The sequence below is a fragment of the Poecilia reticulata genome, linkage group LG5, assembly GCF_000633615.1.
Source record: "Poecilia reticulata strain Guanapo linkage group LG5, Guppy_female_1.0+MT, whole genome shotgun sequence".
Lineage (NCBI taxonomy): Eukaryota > Metazoa > Chordata > Actinopteri > Cyprinodontiformes > Poeciliidae > Poecilia > Poecilia reticulata.
The window spans coordinates 29689145-29709643 of record NC_024335.1 but is presented as its reverse complement, the minus strand read 5'-3'; the positions used below and the strand labels follow the sequence as shown (position 1 = coordinate 29709643).

Here is a 20499-nt window from a genome sequence, read left to right as displayed (position 1 = left end):
CAAGAGCTGGAATTGTTCAATCAGATGGGAACTACAAACTTGTCTGCCACTTTTACCCATAATGCACTGCAGTTAGTTGTTTGCTTCTCTGAAAGATGAGTGCTGTCTTTAAAACTCCCCTTTTTCACAGAGTTCTTTTGATTCTTTGTTTTCAGACTCCTTTGTCTGATATGAAGCTTCATTCAGCTTTTAACTTCACTTCTGAGTTTCTGCCGACAGCTGGAACCAGAGGCGTCGCCAGGAATTTTGGGCCTCCTGACAAAATATTAGATTGGGCCCCCCTGCAAAGGTCGCCAGGCCGGGAATTGAACTGGCAACAAGGTGTTGCGTAATTCTGTGCGTTTCGGTTCCATTACCAAAATAACAGAGCAGGAGTTTAAAATTAACTAATCAACCACCTCTGTGTTTAGGGAGGCTTATTAATGATCGCAAAATAAATATCAAGCCTGAAAACCTAATATCATAAAAGACTGTTATGTTTTTAACGTAATCTCTGGTCGGCTTGTGGAGCGCAGGAGGTTGCCATGGCAACGGGTGTGCTTAAATGACAGAGAGACGGAGAGTAAAAAGGTGCGAGTGGTTTAGAGTTGATCATCTGTTCAAGTTGTTTTAACTTTGTTTATCTTTGCTGTGGCTCATCAAAGCCACTGTAGTTTCTGAATGTTCAATAAACGACAAACTTGGACTATACCTCGTTCTTTGTGAGTATGGCACCACTTCCCTTCAAGAGCCAGAACATTTCACCAAACCCTGCGGTCACCAATTCCTTAAACATTTGAACTCAGTTTTGTGAACACTACAGCTTGCAGGAACCTCCTACTGAAGCTCAAATAAAAAAATTTTAAAAATCTCATGTTCCCCGCTCCGTTCCTCTCCAACCTTACTTCCAATATTGGCCAAGTTAAGGTCAATGACCTTTACAGAGAAAAGTCTTTTACCACTTTCCCCTTTTCATGCTTCCTTTAAACTAGACTGTTTGTCAAATCCACCAACCTTAATTTGCTAAATGTCTTCCAGGGTCACTGCTTGACTCCTTGCTCACTCAGGACTCTGCTCAGAGATACTTTTTTGTTTCCTTAAATATAGCCTCATCGACTCCCCTGATACAGCTCCGATTGTTTATCTTAAATGGACCTTGAAGAGATCCCAGACAGTCAGTGGGATCTAATTCTTAAATTGGTTCAAATTTCCTCCATATATACAAGGCTCAATTGAACACAATCAAGGTTCTTTTCAGAGTATACCACTCCAGTGCTTTGCTGCCGAAAGTGTATCCAGCCGTTATTGACATGTCTAGAGCCAAATATTTGACACTCTCGCAACGGCGGTGAAAGATGACCTTATTCCTAATCCTCGTTTCGTTTTATTCAACACTCCCCCACTTAAACTGCCAAATATGCATCAACAGCAAATTGATGCATATTTGGCTTCACAAATATTCAAATGGAAAAATGTTCAACCTCCTCCACACCTTGGCTGGCTCAAGGAGGTCTTGACACGTGTGAAACTTCAAAATATTACATACTCTCTTGCAGGTTCTGGCCAGGCATGTATAACAAGATCTGGTGACTTTTCCTGGACTATTCAGACAAAACAACCATCCACCCAAAGTGATCACAGGCCCCCAGGTCAGTCGTCCGCTATTCTCTTTCTTCTGTATACAAACCAAATATTAGTGAAGACGATTTATAGAAATAATCTGAAAGAGAATTAAATTAATTTGCAGACACGCTTTTCTTCCAGCATGTTTTTTTTTTTAACTTGAAGTTTATAAAGCAATCTCAAGAATTTTGATATCCTGGTTTAGTTGCCTGTTGCCCCCCCATATTATTGATATAAGGAATTACTGGATGCCTTCAGGGGGCATAAATCAACTTGCCCCTGTGTGCGGTTCTGCGACTAAACTGTTTACTAAAGAGTCGTCTTGTGTAATTCATTTTACTACTTTCTACACATGGGCAGGATCATGTGTCTATTGTGCTGCAACACTTTCATAAGAAGCCGTCTGCTCTGACACCGTCCTCAGATAGCAGCCTTCTAAATATGTGAATGATTTGTGGACGACTGCAGCTGAAGCTGTAATTAAAACAATAAAATCCACAGGAAGAATTCCAAACTGGAAGAAGTCATCTTATAAACTTGTTTTTTTTTTGTTGTTGTTTTTTTTTTATTTTGTATATTAAATCATACAGTGGAACCAAAGGGGGAAAAAACATCCATACAGTTTTAAATACATAACTATTTAATACCTGAGTGAAGTTGCCCCCTTCCACCTTCTTCAAATCAGACAAAATTTGGTGTCAAAAATGTGTGCTACGTTTGTGCAGCAAAAAATTTTGTTTGTGCAGCTATCACTTTAAATATATTAAGAAATGTTTATAGAGGTCATGAAAGGTCAACCAGCATCCCTGACCCCCCCTCTCCCCCAAACAAACACACTTTTTTGCTGGTTTATGCAGCAATTTTGTTTTGTTTTGTGCTGCTTTGGCTTTGAAGATATTAATGAAAATTGAAAAGGTCATTTTGATTAAGTAAAAGTGGGGGAACTGGTTGACCTTTTGACCTTTAAACTCTAAGCAATTAGTACATTTTGAACACAAACCTTGTCTAGACTTCTTCTAAGAGAGTGCGTTTATGCTTGATTCAAGCACCAAAATAATAATAATGAAAAATAGGACGTACAGTTAACATTCAACACATAGGCAGTGATTTTCCTTCTCACCTTACGCCTGCTCATGTCTGCTGCAGCCACATGTCTGCTGTAAGTCTCTGGTCCTTTGTCTGATTTTGTCAACCCGTCGTTTCCCTGCTCTCCCAAGCGTTGGTGTTTTCTCTCTGGCTCCCCCTGGCTCTGCTTTGGTCTCCAGTGATCCGTGCTGTCTGGCTGCAGAGGTATCTCGCTGTGCTCCTGTGAGTCCAGACCAGTCTGTGCTCCCTCCGTGATCCCTCAGGCAACAAAAACAGACATAAAGAAGTTGTTTTTTGGGTTTGTTTTTTTTTTTAAGGTTCAAGTTTTACTGCTTGAAGGCTTCAGGTAAGGATCAGGGTTCACAACACGATGAAAAATAAATTATCTCATTCGGTCATAGTTGCTCGTTGTGGCCTATCCCAACGAGCAACTGCATCCAGATGCTCAGGACACATCTGGATACACCAGATGCATCCTGAGCGTGTGGACAACTATTCACGACACAGAGTCGGTGCTCTGAGCTCTGGATCACCTTTGCACACATACTAGACTTTAAACTGCACACATACACAACCTCACGACCTCATGCGAACCCAAAACGAGGCACCTTTTTACGATTCTTATACGTTAGAAATGCAAAGTAATCAAGAATTTGCTTCTATGTATTTTGTAGGTTCCCCAGAAAACTATAAGCTTTAAATTCTGATGAACATTTAGCACTGGAACTGGAAGACATGTTAAATATCCAAAATAAATAATAATAAAAAAAGAACAACAGAAACGACAAATGCAATAAATTATGAAGTTTCTGTAAACAAAATTGACCTTCAGAAAAAAGGTCTAGTTGAGACCAAATCACCAAACTCAAGACTTTTGTCATTCAGCTTTTGGGAGAAAGAGAAAGAAAAACAATAAATCATGCAAATGGAAATTACTGTGCTTGTTTTAATTTATCATGCGATTAATCGATTTATAGATTTGTTGTTTATTGCGACGGGCCTATCTGAAAGGTCCTCTACCCTTGACATTTTTTTGTAACGTCCTGCCTACAAGAGAAATGTGAGAACTTCAGCAACTACTGGAGCCTGGGAAGACAAACACAAACTCATATATTCTGTGATGAAACATAAGGACCAGAGTGTTAGCCCTGGGGATCCTGGCGGCAATCCACCGTCTTTTAATTACAGGAAAAAAGCAAGCAAAAGCTGCTTTTGATTGTTTCCGCCTGCAGTCTGAATCCCTGACAAACATTTTAATGTTTGAGTAAAAAAAAAAACAAAAAAAAAAACGACGTGATTTTTCTAGTTCCTGGAATTCAGGAACCAGAAAAAGTCATTAGATTGTGCTGCCACCTTGTGTTGGAATGCGGCCTCTACCTACATTTTTTCAGGGACTGAAATCATCAGTGTGGTAATGTACAGAACTCCTGTGCTGTTTGCGTCCTGCTGGACACCAGCTTTACAGATACTAAACAAAACAATGGCAGAAAATTCATCAGACTCAGTCAGATCCACCATGACGGACGAGAATAATCACTGAGCGTCTTCCCTTTGACCCGTCCCTGATTATTTTGCTCAACAAATAAGTTTACTCATTTTTACTAAACAGATGCGCCATGTGAGCAAAATCTAGATGAAAGTCATTATTTTAACACTGGTGATGCGTTCGTAACTTTTACCTGACACACCTGTGCCTCCTATTAAATGTTTTATTTATTTATTTATTTATTTATTTATTTATTTATTTATTTATTTGTTTGTTTGTTTGTTTGTTTGTTTGTTTGTTTGTTTGTTTGTTTGTTTTTATTGTTTAATTTTAACGTTTCCAATATTTCAGGTAAATGAAGCCTTTTTTAATTTCTGCTCCCATATATCCAACAGAAAAATGAGGTTTCTTTTCAAACGATCTGCTTCTTTAATCAGAATTCATTTAATTTGGAGAGGAAGGCTACGCTCATACGGCAGCCTAACTTGACCCAAACCCGATTTTTTTTCTTTTCTTTTTTTTTATTTAATGCGACCTATTTCTGATCTTTTCATGTCAATTTGAACAGCACAGATCAGTTTTTTTTTTTTTTTTTTTTTTTTTTTTTCAAATTCGACCCACACTACCTGTCCTCTACAGCGTCCAGGTCGCATTCCTCCGACCTGAACGTCATTGATACTGGACAGACGTCACGTCACTACTCTGCTTACTGATACGCGCGCAAGTCGGAAGAAAAACAACAACCATGGCGGATGAGGATTAAGTTTTTAATGTGCTGGCTCCGGTCTTACAACTTTAAAATCGTAAGATTAGCATCCACGTTTACATCTGCAAACACTGAGCACTTCTTTTTTTTTCTTTTTTTATTTCTGACAAAACTGAGCACGCTCTCTATGTGTGACGTTATTATGCCCTCTACTGCGCATGCGGGACACTTTTGTAGTTCAGACTGGAGATCACATACAAGTCGCATATATTTTCAAGTGTGAACGACCACGCGGAAAAAAAAAATCAGATTTCATAATAAATAGGATTCAGGTTACAGTGTGAACGTGGCCTAACTATCTTCAAAATTTGTGTTTGTAATGGTAAGTGATGGATACACACACACTTGCAGTAAGTTGTTTGCTCTGCTGTAGTTATCAGTGCACTTGAATATAGAAATAATTCAGTGACATATCCCTGCATTATGTAAGACATAACACTCAGATGCTTAACATAAGTAAGCTGTAATTCATACCTGTGGTGGAGCTCTGGAAGCTTGTAACGTCTCCAGATCTTTTCATGTCAACAGAAGCAGGCTGTAAGTTAAACTGACCCGCAGATTTTTCTGAATGTTCTCTTCTAATTACATTCTGTATTTCCTGAGGACAATATTCCATTGAAGAAGAGGAATTGTCTGAAAGTTCCACTCTGCTCAGTTGCAAGTTTGCATGCTTGATTGAACTCTGACTTGTGGATTTTGTAGGTTCCATTTGATGACTGTGAAAGACAAATGCTTGTGGGTTGAGCTCTCTTACCACATTGGGGTTACTGTTGGAAAGTTGAGAGACTGATGCATCAATGCCTGTGTTGCTGTTGGCTTGTTTGAGGAACTCTCCACTCTCTGTCCTACTGATTTTGCACACCAAAGCTCCTCCATGACTATTCAATACATTTGCGTTACACAAGCCTCCTGGATGTTTCGCTTTCTGTTGGCTTTTGTCCAGAGGTTCGATTTTCATGTTGCTCTGATTTGCTGGACTGGTGGAAAATGATCTCTCACAAATTTTCTGTTGACCTGTAAGCATTTGTGAGGCCATTCCAGTTGGATTGACCCTCTTAGTGGATAAAAATTTCTCCTCAGCACAAGTGTTTGGAAATAGAACTTGTTTAGCCTGTGAAGTGTGGTTCCTTCCTGAGTTTTCACCTCTGACTGAAGCAGAGGTTGCCATAATACTGCCTTCAGAATTTCGGGTCTGTGTGACTGTGATTAAATGGCCATTATTGTGCGAGTGCCGGGATGGTGGTTGAGGAGGGAAAGATTTGGTTGATGATGCAGTTCTGCAGGCATCACTGTGTTCAGTTTTTTCTTTCACCGGCTGCACAGACTGTGGGGGTGATGCTCTCTCTGAGTTAAGTCTAGATAAATGCTCCTGTCTGACACCCTCCTTTGAATCTTTTGGTTGTTCTTCTACTTCTGTGACATTGTTAATTTTCATTGAGTCAGAAGTTTGAGTCTTACTCAGGGCACCTTCTGGGGTCATGACTTCAATTTCACGTAACTGTGACAGACTAGGGCCAGACTGACGTTCAATTTGGGGTGCAATAAGAGCCATCTGCTCATCTGATATGATTTGAAGACAGATATGGAGGTCTGCTGTGTGTACATGAAAAACATTTTGAGCTTGCTGGTCCAACGGCACAATGCGACAACGTACAACTGAGGCATTAGAGTCAACATCTGCTTTGTTTGCGGGGCTTGCCAGGATCGATGCTGTTGACAATTGCCTGTCTCCCAAAAAAGGGCTGGATCCGTGGTTAGACAGATGATGCGAAAGACCTGTGATGGTGGCAGCGGATGTCTGACTATTTCCTGTGGGCAAAGACATGCATGGAGCTGCAGTTGCAAGAGGTCTGGGTAAATGTTTATGCATAGAATCAGTTGCAGTTTTCGAACAATGCAACAAAGCGCTGCATAATCCACTCGAATAATCTTGAAAGCAGCTTGTGGTTATTGTGGTTGCTGCAAACTGCCTTTGCATAACAGATACATTAGAAGACAAACTGTGGGTGTGTTGTGAAGTTTTAACCTGACACACACTTGTAACCATGCGAGCCAAGGCAAGGTGGTCTTGTGTTTGAATGGACTCTAAAGTGTTTTTAGATATGTTTTCATAAGACGTCACTAAGATTTGGTTGCTGGGAGTCGGACTACAGTCATCTGTTCCCTTTGGTTTACTTTGAGCTTGTGGTAAGGATGCAGGACCAGATTCAAGGGCATTGGGTAACTTCAACTGATACTTGGGGAGGAAGCTGCTCTTTGCAGCAACAGAGACTGAAGTAGCTGCCGAAGTGCTAATCTGGGAAACATTTGCATTGAGTAAGCATGGCAAAAAGAGGGTTCCTTTGAGCCCAGGAGAATTTGTGATTTTTTCATCTTGGACATAAGTAAGATCTGTACCCTGCGGAGGTGTGCTCGCAGTGTCAGACACAGGGTGCTGAGTCAGTGTGTTTGGCGTAGTCTCCATCTCCAGAGGGGAAATTATTTTTTCACCAATTTTCTGCTTCTTCCTGTCAGATGGAGTGTGGGCTTCACAAAGCTCTGTCATGGAGTCAGAATGTTTTGGAACATTCCCTAATCTCCCTGCCTCTGTTAGATTGACACACTCCGTTTTGTGGACAGGCACAGATCTGGTAGCAGATAAAGGCAATACTGACAGAGACAAATGTCTTGTAAGTGGAGCCTTAGCAGAACTATTTGTTGAATGAAGGTGACGTGTTTCTACATTTAGATCCACAGAAGAGACAAGGGAGAGATTGGCAGAGAGATGACCTGCTGTTGCATTGCTGGTTGAGAAGTTTACCGTTGAGCCCGATCTTGTTACTGTTTCCTTTTGAACCATGGAGACCCTTTTCTGTACACCCTGAGCTGCCTCATGAACCAGGTTTGTCAAACATTTCCTGCCTTTGAGAGCAGTGGAATCACCACTTTTGTCAGGATCATAGAGCTTTTTAAATGTTCCACCCCCATACATGTACCACTTGTTGTAAGCAAACTTCTGTGCTTTCTTCCTCCGGAACTTTCTGCTGCTTGGCTCTCCAATAATGTCACTGGCATCTCTGTCGCAGCTGAGACTGCCGGTGCATGCCTCCTCCACAGATGAAGTTGTGTGGAGGCTGTCTGTTGTGTGGTTGCAGTCTACGGCTGTCTGCCGAACCAGTGGGCGGTGAGAAGACGAGTGCTGGTTCACAGGCTTCTTCAATAAACCTGTTGGGTTGATCTGGCCAGAGCTACCCCTGCGGATGTCTGTTGCATAATCACTTTGACTGGAGGAGGTTGGGCTGCTTCTCTCGGGCTGCAGAAGGGTAACGCTGAAAGGGAGTGAGCTGCTGCGCGTTAAGGGGGCATGCTCTGTGGTAGAGGAGCACTGAGTTGGCACAGAGTTGAATAAACCAGACTTGGTGTGTCTCTGCATCCCAGTATTCTGGGCCGGGTTAATCTTCATGTCAAAGTGGAAGGAGTCCTTGTAGGTGTATGGCATGGGAAGGTCAATGCTGCCCTGCTTTGACAAAACAGTTTTTCTTGGTCTGACATTTTCAAGGTGTTTATCCTCCACAACAGCCGAGTTGTCCGAAATCAGCTTGGATATCCGTTCCTCTAGCCTCTTATGCACCTGCTCCCTTGCTGAGTCTTTTTCGTCTCGTCCACCGTGGCCTTGTTCTGAACATAAATGTGTGTTCTCGGTTTCTTCAAGATGTTCCCTGCTAGGTTTAGAGAGGAAATCCACACTGTGCTCAGGTAAGACACTGCTGGGACTTGGGTAGTGGTCACTGCTCTCGCTGAAGCCAGAGTCTGTACTTTCATGACTCTGGGATTTCCCTCTGGACACAGATCTCTCCCACTGTTTGGAGAACAGGGTGGCTTCCTGTCTCTGAAGCTGGAGATGCCGACTGATGGTCAGAGATTCTTTTGTATTTTCTGTCTTCTGTTTATCCCCCGCAACTGTCAGTTTGTCACTCCCATTTGTTTCTGCGCTGGAAACCATTGGGCTTGTCTCTCTCTGTTCGGAACTTTGAGTCCGAACAGCAGGAGTCGGGCTCTCAGCAGCACTTAGCGTAGCATGCTTCTCCTCGCTGCCCAAGTCTTCACACTGCTCATCAAGAGACAAACTGGAGGAACAAGTCTCTCTCGAGCTGGACATGCTGTCCAGACTGCCCAGGTTGCTCTGCTCTGACTCGGATGATTGTCGGGCATGTGCCTGAGTTCGTCTGTGTTTGTAGAGGTTGCTCTGAGTCTTGAAAGACACTCCACAGGTGGTGCAGGGGTAAGGTCGCTCCCCGGTGTGGCAGCGGAGGTGCTTCTCCAGGACGCTGGGCTTCATGCAGTCACGTCCGCAGTGAGGACACACATGTTTGCCCGCAGACTTGGGTTTGGCTGCAGGAGTCGGAGCTGGAGCTGGAGCTGGAGCTGCAGCTGGAGCAGCAGCTGCGCTCAGTCCCATTTGAGGCTGCAGTCCACCGGCGAGATGCAGAGTCAGGAAGGGAAGCGTCTCTTTGGAGTAGAGCGGTGGCATGGCCAGATGGAGTGCATTTGTCTCTCGCGCATCTGCAGGAGGTTGAAGGTACGGCTGCATCGGCACGGCAGGAACTGTCTGGATGTAAACAGCCGTTAGAGGTGTTTGGATGTCCATCCTTTTCTCTGCCTGTGCTCTGAAAGAGCCGGTGTGCACCGGAACACTCGATAGTGTCGGCTTTCCGGTCTCCATGGCAACACTGCAACTGTCGTGATGTACCAGCGTCGGGTCTCTAATTACCTGAAAGATAAAGACATTTGTTTTTAAGTCTTTTCCTTTGCCTTTTTGCTCAAAAGGGCTGGTGAGTTTATTCAAGCAGACTGCTTTAAGTCTCAAAGTGAAGAAAGCAGCAGTGCAATGTGACAAAGCAGCTAATGAAGACAGATATGCAGAATCCTTCAGGTCAGACGGCAAAGCCAGTCTTCATTTCACATTATGATAAAATCTAGGAATAAATATTTGCCACACGTGTCCAGCCATCCTGCAGCACCCCAAGCAAAAGTACATCCATTTGCTAATTACATCACTCTGGTGATGAGTAATGGTAACCATGATTGCAGAGGGGCGCGCAGGCATGTGGGTCTGTAAGTGCAGATGGGAAGGAATCCAACGAGAGACAAGTTGAGAAGAGAGGGAAAACATGAAGTAAACATATTGAAGGTGGGGATGTGGAACAATCCAATACTCTGTCGGACATTAAGAAACCTTAAGCCGCCCAATCAAAACATTAGCTACTAACGTTAGCTGACTGCTCCAGTCTGCAGACTGGCTGATGCATTTCTGATTTTATCAACGCGTACGTATCTCCCACATGGGAAGCATCAAAGGGTATATTAGGAGAAGCGAATGACATTTTCTTTTTGTTCCAGTGTGGCGGGTTTAAAACCCACAGAGGTACAGTTGGCATGGAGCTCAGTCTTTTGTTGGCTGTGAAGCATAAGCACGCCCACACTGCATGAAGACTTGTGTGGTGTTGTGTACAGAGGGAAGTTTACTTCTGATCACATTGAACAAAAAGCCTTGTGTGCACAGACTTCGCTTTCTGTCATTAGTCACAGTATGCAGATGTGGAGCCGAATGTGCTTTCACTTCCTTATCACCATGTAAATCACCTCGTATTGTTTAAAGGGCTGTAGCCGTGTAGCTGAAACAGAAGCGAAGCATTGAAAATATATATTTTTTTGTTTTGTTTTGTTTTGTTTTGCTTCTATCTCTACTGTGACTTTGAATCTTGGTTTTATTTGTGGAATTATTTTACAATCATCTCACACTCTCCTACGCTCTGCCAGCTCAGCCAAACATTAGCCAGTATTTGTCAAATGAAAGTAAAAATATGGACTTTTAATCTGCTAAAACGAATACAATTAGGAAGGAAACACAGAAGGAATGGAAGAAAGCCCATCTATGCTGCTGTCAGGCAGCGTAAGCAGGAACAAAACAAACAACAGTACATGTAGTACCTCACTGAGTGGTAACTCAGAAGAGTACAGATAAAAAAAGTGCAGGAAACATTTAGGTAGAGTTTACTCACCACCCTGACTGGTGACAGAGCCCTCTACACAGCCTCATTCTGACTGCAACCGCTTGCTTCACGTTCCTGTCCAATCTCATCTTCTCTCAGCTCCGTGACAAGAACCGTTTCTTGTGATGAGGAAGCGGAAGACATGCAAATGAGAGCGAGAGGGAAAGAGAGAGCGAGCGAGAGAGAGAGACAGAGAAGATGCAAGCTGGTATAGCAGAAAGGAGGAGAGTGCTGGGTGGGTGTGCTGGCTGTCAAACAAAGACTTCCGGAGGATAAGTTGAAGTCAGAGACTGCACTAAGAGATCAGCTGGACCGCGAGGATCATTAAAACAAAAGTGTTTGCAGTGAAATGAAAGCGGGTGCTGCCGGCGGAGGAAGTGCTGCAACAAAAGCAAACTTACCCTTTCGGCGGCTGACTTTTCCCATGAGCAGTTTGAGGCAGTACCTGACTTCTATCTGCCTCGCATGCTCACTCTCCCACCCACTGACTTCCACCCACGCACAGAATCTCACACACCGACACAGACAGAGGAGTGAGGTGCAGCTCATGTCGATGTGGCTGCACATGTGCAGTTCTCATCCTTTCTGACAGAGAACAATTGGATGGGTTAAAGCGTTAAAATGATCCACCTCTAACCACAAAACCACAGGGGGTAGGGGGTTTAGTGGTTAACTTTGCACATGCTCAAAGAGGCAGGCTTTTGTTTAAATGGATTTGTTATTTACGCTGGCAGTCTTATTCGTTAATCTGCTGCCGGTTTAGTGAGTAAGGATGATTGTGGAGCAAGTGATCATATGCAAACAGATTATGAAATGTGTGTGTTTGTGTGTGTATTTTTTATTTTTTTGAAGCAGCTTTACTCCAGCCTTTTCCATCCATCCATCCATCCATTTTCTTGCACCCTTTTTCCCTCAGTGGGGTCGGGAGGGGTGCTGGTGCCCATCTCCAGCCAAYGTTTCGGGCGRGAGGYRKGGTACACCCTGGACAGGTCGCCAGTCTGTCGCAGGGCAACACAGAGACACACAGGACACACAACCATGCACACACACACTCACACCTAAGAGCAATTTGGAGAGGCCAATTAACCTGACAGTCATGTTTTTGGACTGTGGGAGGAAACCGGGGTACCCGGAGAAAACCCACGCAACGCACAGGGAGAACATGCAAACTCCATGCAGAAAGACCCCGGGAATCGAACCCAGAACCTTCTTGCTGCAAGGCAACAGCTCTACCAACTGCGCCACTGTGCGGCCCCTACTCCAGCCTTTTATGGAACTCATTTTATCTATGAAAGAGCCAAATAAAAAAAGCCTAGTTAAGTTAAAATCCGAACTGCCGGAAAGGAAAGGCAGAAACTCTGAAGACGGGAAGACTTGGAGCTGAAACCGGTCCATTGTGACCAATTTTGTTGAGTGATATACACTCGGGTTGTTTGATTCTGCAATGTTTTTGTTAAATGATGTTGAAAAAAGCGACGCAATAAACACAACGACACACATCTTACGTTTGCCAAGAGCATTGCGACAAGAAGGCATGGACTGCAGGAGGCGGAGAACAAAACGATGTGATTTTCATCGCGCCACTATAAAAGCCTATTCAAGCACATTGGCCCAATCATGAACGGACTATATATAACTTTTTTACATATTTGTTAAAACTGTCACCATGTTATGACGGGATGCTACAAGACAGAGAATATTTGAAATGATCAGTCTCCTCCACCTCCTGCCTGTGCTGCTACTGAAGAAATGCACCGCTCCCGAGTCGTCCCAACCAAAATCAACCAATCAGAACCAAGAGGAGTGTCTTAATGCTGTCAATTAATCTCATGCACTAGCTGCTACATGTGCCCCAAATCTGGATAAGCAGAGAGAACGGACGGACTGATTGATTGATTGATTGATTGATTGATTGATTGATTGATTGATTGATTGATTGATTGATTGATTGATTGATTGATTGATTGATTGATTATGTGAGAGAACCAATCAGGAACATGGTAACACCCAGACAGCATCATTTCTAAAGGTCATTGATCTCCATGGGATCATGTGGGAAGTTCCTTCAGTCAAGTAACTTTAACCTAGCAGTTTTTAACAGATCTTGTTCTTGAGCGTTTTAACCATTCACGACCTTTGTCAATCAAAGTACAGCACAAGCCTTAGTAGGGAACCTTAGTAGACCTCTGAGTCAAGACTGCCTTGAGGCACAAGACCGTCCTGACTGTTTCGGCTGCTTTGAGTGTCCCAGTCTCAGCTGCCTCCATAATTGGTAAACGGAAGAAGTTTAGAACCTGCAGGACTCTGCTGGCTGGCCGTCTAAGCTGAGCAATCGGTCACTCTGGCCTCTCAGACCATGCCTCTTTATCCCTTTAAGATCTTTGAACAAAGAGGTTCCTTGTATGTCGGGAACGCGACAAGTGAAATGTTGTTACTTCACATGTGTACTTTGTAAAATTAATAAAGAATATCGGCTGAAAGCAAACAAACATTGCACTGCAACAGACTTCACTTGGTCTCCAAGGCAACTGCAGGCTGGTCCATGCAAGAGCATGCTTTCTGTTGACATGGCAACAGGATACCTCCTACCATGTTTTCTGCCATCCTCCCCGAGCCCAGCAGGGAGGGGGCATGGCTCCAGGCACGTGTTCCTCAGATGTTACAGTCATGGCATTTGATCTTTCTCGCAGGAATCCTTTAACGGAGACAGATATGAAAACATTCACTCGGGGTCTCGTGTTGCTGACTTATTGTTTTCTGGCCATGTTGCTTAAGTTGCTAGGATACAAGGCTTTACAAGCCAGTCTTTACCACTAACAGTGAGCAGCAACTAGAAACGAACAACATATGTTTCTTTCTCAAGTCATCGGCTTGTGGTTACTAAAGTTCTGCGTTGTTTGAGAAATTGGATGTAAATCCACGTGAAGCATCTCTGCTGTATGTACCGGCATAAGGCCAGCTGTAGTAATACTACAGAGAGTTGATGAACTCAATATCACTTCGCAGGTTTATTCGTCTGGAAGCTTCTCTTCGGGTTATTTTTTTATATGCAGATAACTTACAAGCTTGAGGACTGTGAAGACGATCAACAACATGAATGTAAAGAAGGAAGACATGGAAAATATCTGTAATTCTTCCGATTGCACAATTTACATAATAGCGACAGATGCATTATCAGTTATGCTTTGTGTTTCTGACAGGCTGTGACTGATTTATTTATTCACACACGGCCTAACGTTTCTCTGATTATGGCAAGTCATTTGTGCATTTATTCAATGTACTGTTTGAGCCGTAATGTTTACAGGCAAGGCAGTTTTATTTGTATGGCACATTTCCACAACAAAGAAATTCAAAGTGCTTTACATAATTAAAGCAATAAAACAACAAGCAAGCAAATGTTACATCGCAGTAGCAAATTCATACTATTTGCTAATGACGGGCTAAGATTGATCCTTTCATCCATCCATTCCACACAGTCTGCCATCGCAAATGCAACATGCTTCACTATTGATAAGAAAGGTTTGCTGTAAATGGTTGAGTTTGGTTAGAAATAATTAATTGGGAAATAGTGAAATTACAGTGCTGAATGTTATACAATTTGTAATATTTAATAATTCTGTCTGGACTTCCTGTTGGAATATGGAAGGCTTTAAAGTCCCAAGTAAAGGAATGAAAATTCTACAGTTTTTAATAAAAAAAGAAAGAAGGAAAGAGAAAGAAAGAAAGAAAGAGTTGCTATTGAATTGCTTAAGGAGACTCAATGAATTCTGAGAATTTCTTCTTTGAACTTAGTTTTTATTTATTTTTAACAACAGTGACGCTTTTCACACAGTTACATTCTTCTGTCTCTCACTGATTTACATCTTCTGCATTACAAGTTGACAAAAGGAAATGAGACAGCAGTAATACTTCATCATTATAACAATGAATACAAATACAACAAAAAGAGTGATAAACGAGAGATAAAAGCAAACTAAACTGAAATAAAAACACACACAGCTAAGTTCCCTCTTTCAGACATGAAAGAGATCAAGTGAAGGTAACTGTAATGTGGTAACGACAGAAACAGATAAATCAGAAAAATGAATACTGCCAACAAATATGTATATTGCTCTCTACCTCCACACACACACACACACACACACACACACACACACACACACACAACAAACATAACAACAATAATAATAATAATAATAATAATAATAATAATAATAATAATAATAGTAAAAATAATTAAGGGTCCAGGAATATTCAGAACTGAAGTAACCATAGAGGATATTTATAGTTTAAGGAAAGCATTATCTATTTATCTTTATATTGCAAAATTAGAAAATATGGATGGATTAATATAATGGATGTGAGGTACGGTTGCTATACATTCATGTACAGTAGGTGGCGGTATGCAACATAAAGTTCCTTGCTATCCACCATAATAAAGAAGAAGAAAAAAGCTTTTCGTGACGTAAGCACGACTCTTACGTCGGACGTAACACACGTTTGAGTCCAGGAGCGCTGTTTTTACTTCACTTACAGTTGGGGATATTCTTCAAGTTTTAATTGTAAGAAGAACTTTTAGACATACTTTAAGCTTCTTATGTCAGTTGTTACATTGTGGTTCTAATAAAGCCGGACGCTTAGTCAGACTGAAGCCTTATTTCAATTAGCCGACGGTTGTTTTCCTCGGTGTTAGCAGTAGCATCCAGGCTAATGTTAGCTGCAGAAATATACAGGAGCATCATTGACTCTGCCTCATACAGTCTGTTCACCCGATGTGCAGGATAAAGGTTGCAATATTAATGCAGACATAGTTACTGACTTTCTCTGTTTTGTGTCAGCCATCTACTTTGCAGCAGTGAGCCAAAATGTATCGTCCTAAGCCGACTCTGAGGGACCGACAGCACCTGTACAGGCTCATCATCAGCCAGCTGCTCCACGACGGCTACACCAACATTGCCAACAATCTTATCAATGAGGTGAAGCCGCAGAGCGTCGTGTCGCCTTCTGAGCAGCTGATGCAGCTGGCAAAGATTGGTAAGAGCAGATCTGGCCCAGCTTTCATCATAGTGACGGCAGTTTGGTCCTTTTGGGTTTTTTGCCCAGAGGAGGGCAGAAAACCCAAAAGCTGTACTCAATTAAAAGTGGCACTACTTCAACATATTTTTTACTCAAGTGAAGGTAAAAAGTTATTCAAGTAAGAGTGAAAAATAATTTGGTAAAACGTCTACTAAAGTACCTGTAACCGATCAATCATTTAATATTTAAACATTACATCATCAGACAGACCAAAATATATCGTTAAATGGAAATTTTGATATTTTAAAGACAGAAATTACAATAATTCATATAAGTTACAAAAAAATAACAGGCATAAGAAAATTTCTAAATCAGTTCCTGTCAATGAAAAACTTATGAAAATTTAATAAAAACTGCAGCTGGCTGTCTGGTGAATTTTTGGTTAAAACATGTTTTGTTTTTTATTCAGTGGGTAAAGAATCAAGAAATTTTACTCGCGTAACAGTAGCAATACTTTATAATAAAATGACTCAAGTAAAAATACTACTAAAATAACTTTTAAAAAAAAGTTACTGAAGTAAATGTAATTGAGTAAATGTAACTAGTTTCTACCCAACTCTGCCTAAGACTAACTGTACAGCCTGGACTCTTGTCACAGGGTTGGAGAACGACGACAGTGCCGTCCAGTATGCCATCGGCCGCTCGGACACAGTAGCACCTGGTGTTGGCATTGACCTAGAGTTTGACGCGGATGTCCAGACGATGTCCCCGGAGGCGTCAGAGTACGAGACCTGCTACGTCACGTCCCACAAGGGTCCTTGTCGCGTGGCCACATACAGCCGGGACGGCCAGCTGATCGCCACAGGCTCAGCTGACGCCTCCATCAAGATTCTGGACACGGAGCGCATGCTGGCTAAGAGTGCCATGCCCATCGAGGTGAGGCAGGCTGAGAGCGGGGGACGGGTTAGATTCTCGGTTGCTCCACTAACGCTGTGCTGCTCTTAGGTTATGATGAACGAGACGGCGCAGCAGAACATGGAGAACCATCCTGTCATCCGTACGCTTTATGACCATGTGGATGAAGTCACCTGCCTGGCCTTCCATCCGAGTGAACAGATTCTAGCATCTGGCTCAAGAGATTACACCCTGAAACTGTTCGACTACTCCAAGCCCTCCGCTAAAAGAGCTTTTAAATATATCCAGGTAATTGTATGTATTTGATTGTCTCAGTGGTCAGAACGGCCATTTGGGAAATGTCCTGCTACTTTTGTCCATGTGCCTGTTGCTTTGACATGAAATATTTACATTCACTCCTGTGCAAAAGTATCTGTAGTTCTTTAAGTATTTTACATTCCGTTTTGCTACAAGGCCTGTCGCAATAACACATTTTGAGTTGCTAAAATGACTCGCCTCGGCTTTGTTTCTGAACGTGTGCTGACCTGTCTTTAATCCGCCGCCCAACAGGAAGCAGAAATGCTGCGTTCCATCTCCTTCCACCCCTCCGGGGACTTCCTGCTGGTGGGAACGCAGCACCCTACGCTGCGCCTCTACGATGTCAACACTTTCCAGTGCTTTGTTTCCTGCAACCCACTGGACCAGCACACGGACACAATCAGCGGCGTCAGCTACAACCCCACCGCCAACAGCTACGTCACCTGCAGCAAGGACGGCAGCATCAAGCTGTGGGACGGCATCTCCAACCGCTGCGTCACCACCTTTGAGAAGGCGCACGATGGAGCAGAGGTGTGCTCCGCCATCTTCTCCAAGAACTCCAAGTACATCCTGTCCAGTGGGAAAGACTCCGTGGCCAAACTGTGGGAGATCTCCACCGGTCGAACCCTGGTCAAGTACACAGGTAAGGAACGTCCGAACGCTCAGGGAGGAATGTCACAATTATGAATTCTGCTGGTCGATAAATTGTCCCACAAGTTATTGAGAAAAATAGTGATATTGTTGTTTTGAGATCGTTTTAAAGTCATATAATGGTAATAATAGCAAAATAATAATGCAAGAACGCATTCTGAAAGAGATCAATAAACTTTAAATTCTGATGAGTATTTAACACTGGAACTGGAAAATATTTTAAATATCCAAAATAAATAAAACAAAAGCGATAAATAAAATGAATTATGAAGTCTCTGTAAATAAAATTGTCCTTTACATGAAACACTAGTTGAGACCAAAACACCAGACTAAAAACTTTTATCATCCAGTTCAACAATTTTAGCAACAGTACTAAAATCCAAACGGCGCACACTGCAGGAGGAGACACAGACTTCAAGAAGAGAGGACAGCAACAGATTGCTAGGCTTGTCACAATAAACAATAAATCAATTAATTGCCTAATAAATTAAATCCAACACAGTAATTTCAATTTGCATATTTTATCATTCTTTTCTTTTTTTTTTTTTTTTTTTTTCCAAAAACTGAATAACAAAAGTCTTCAGTCTGGTGCTTTCGTCTCAACTGTCCCATTTTCTGAAGGACAATTTAGTATAGAGAGACTTTATAATTCATTTTATTTGTTGTTTTGTTTATTTTCAGTATTTAAATTGTCTTCCAGTTTCAGTGTTAAATGCAAATTATAAATGAAAGTTTATTGATCTTTCAGAATGTGTTCTTACATTGTTACTATAACATTGCTCAAAACAACAATATCATCGTTTATCGCAATAATGTTTGGGACAATTTATCATCCAGTAAAATTTTTTATATTTAACTAGTTTAGTAGTTAATTAATTGCTAACTGGAGTAAATTGGCTAAAAAAGCCATTTGCTGAAAGAAAAACACCCTCAGAGCAGTAATTAAGCCAAAACTGTCCAAAAAATAAATACGTTTTGCATTTAAGATTAAAAACCGTGTCTGTAAATGTTCTACACAGAATTCTTCAAAGCAGTTTTTAGCTTCAGGCTTAAATTCTGTAGAAGGCAGATAACTCCGGTTTAATGTTTTCTGATAACTTTTCTAGAAAACACTCATGTTATGAAATGAAGGAACTTCACAGCATCAATTAAAAGGCAGATTTCACTAACATGACTTGCTGAGGAACGGTGTGTTGCAACTGGAGGGGACTTCTGTCTGTTCTGAGTAACGAAGTGTTAAGTTAGTCAGAATTTCTGACAGATGGAACACTTTTAACTGATAAACCTGAACGCTTTATGATTAAGTAAGCAGGATCTTCACTGGTCATGAACTCTTATTTTGTAGCGCAACGGTGGCCGCTGTCAACTTGGAGGGTTTTACTTTGTGCTGCAATTACGGAAGAGGAAGTGTTGCGTTGTGATGCCGACCTCTGCCTCCTGGTGTCGCTGCTGCTCCAGAGCAGCCTTGACACGCCAACAGACAGAATAAGAAGGGAGATGTGAAACTGACTAATTGGAAAAGATTTAAAAAAAAAAAAAAACATCTCAAGGAATATGTTTGCAGGTTTTTAAGCTCAGCTTGTTGTTGGCAGCAGGTGGATAATTTCACTACAAGGTGAGCAGAAATGAGAAGAGTTCCAGGCGCCTTCTGCTTTTAGATCAGACTGAAGCTCTGATATTTTTGTACAGTTCTTTATCAAGTGCAGAGAACTCCAAAGCACTTTTCACACTACATTCAGCCATTCACATTTTTCAAATGTATTTATGTATTTTATTTTTAAGCAGTTATGAGGCAGGTGGTGAAACTGGAACTGCTGCTGTGTGAGTTACTCAAGGTTGTTGCTAGGTAACCAAAGAGTGAGTGAGTAAGTTAGTTTATGCCACCTAGCTGGCTTAGTTTTCTGTTAGTTTGAGCAGCTAAAGCACTTTCTCTGCCTCCATTCCCCAGAATGCTGTGCGGTTCTGGATCAGAGTTCAGTGAAATGATTGAAAATTCTGACGTATGATCTGTTGTTATTGATCACGTCTATCATGATGTACAGGTCCTTCTCAAAAAATTAGCATATTGTGATAAAGTTAATTATTTTCCATAATGTAATGATAGAAATTAAACTCATATATTTTATATTCATTGCACACCAACTGGAATATTTCATGTCTTTTATTGTTTTAATACTGATGATTTTGGCATACAGCTCATGAAAACCCAAAATCCCTGTCTCAAAAAATTTGCATATCATAAAAAGGTTCTCTGTACAAGCAGCAATCATCTGAATCAACAAAGTAACTCTAAACACCTGCAAAAGATTCCTGGGGCTTTTAAAAACTCCCAGCCTGGTTCATTACTCAAAACCGCAATCATGGGTAAGACTGCCGACCTGACTGCTGTCCAGAAGGCCATCATTGACACCCTCAAGCAAGAGGGTAAGACATAGAAAGAAATTTCTGAACGAATAGGCTGTTTTCAGAGTGCTGTATCAAGGCACCTCAGTGGGAAGGAAAAAGTGTGGCAGAAAACGCTGCACAACGAGAAGAGGTGACCGGACCCTGAGGAGGATTGAGGAGAAGGGCTGATTCCAGACCTTGGGGACCTGCAGAAGCAGTGGACTGAGTCTGGAGTAGAAACATCCAGAGCCACCGTGCACAGG

General features: G+C 42.0%; 2 protein-coding genes across 4 annotated transcripts in view; one reads left to right on the top strand and one right to left on the bottom strand.

The window, feature by feature from the left end:
- znf831 (zinc finger protein 831) overlaps positions 1-11464 on the bottom strand; it is a 20846-nt gene extending 9382 nt beyond the window's left edge. Inside the window, exons 1-3 of one of the 2 annotated variants that reach the window (XM_017304889.1) lie at positions 11374-11464; positions 5415-9690; positions 2723-2946 (exon numbers count right to left, since the gene is read on the bottom strand). In XM_017304889.1, coding sequence (XP_017160378.1) covers positions 2723-2946; positions 5415-9642 — 4452 coding nt within the window. In that variant the 5' untranslated portion in view covers positions 9643-9690; positions 11374-11464. The other variant, XM_008410380.2, reaches the window with a different exon arrangement.
- The window catches only part of cstf1 (cleavage stimulation factor, 3' pre-RNA, subunit 1), a 22359-nt gene continuing 5329 nt past the window's right edge, over positions 3470-20499 (top strand). Inside the window, exons 1-5 of one of the 2 annotated variants that reach the window (XM_008410382.2) lie at positions 3470-5262; positions 15811-16006; positions 16647-16924; positions 16994-17191; positions 17453-17843. In XM_008410382.2, coding sequence (XP_008408604.1) covers positions 15838-16006; positions 16647-16924; positions 16994-17191; positions 17453-17843 — 1036 coding nt within the window. In that variant the 5' untranslated portion in view covers positions 3470-5262; positions 15811-15837. Of the gene's footprint in view, positions 5263-15423; positions 15535-15810; positions 16007-16646; positions 16925-16993; positions 17192-17452; positions 17844-20499 lie in introns of those variants that run through there. The other variant, XM_008410381.2, reaches the window with a different exon arrangement.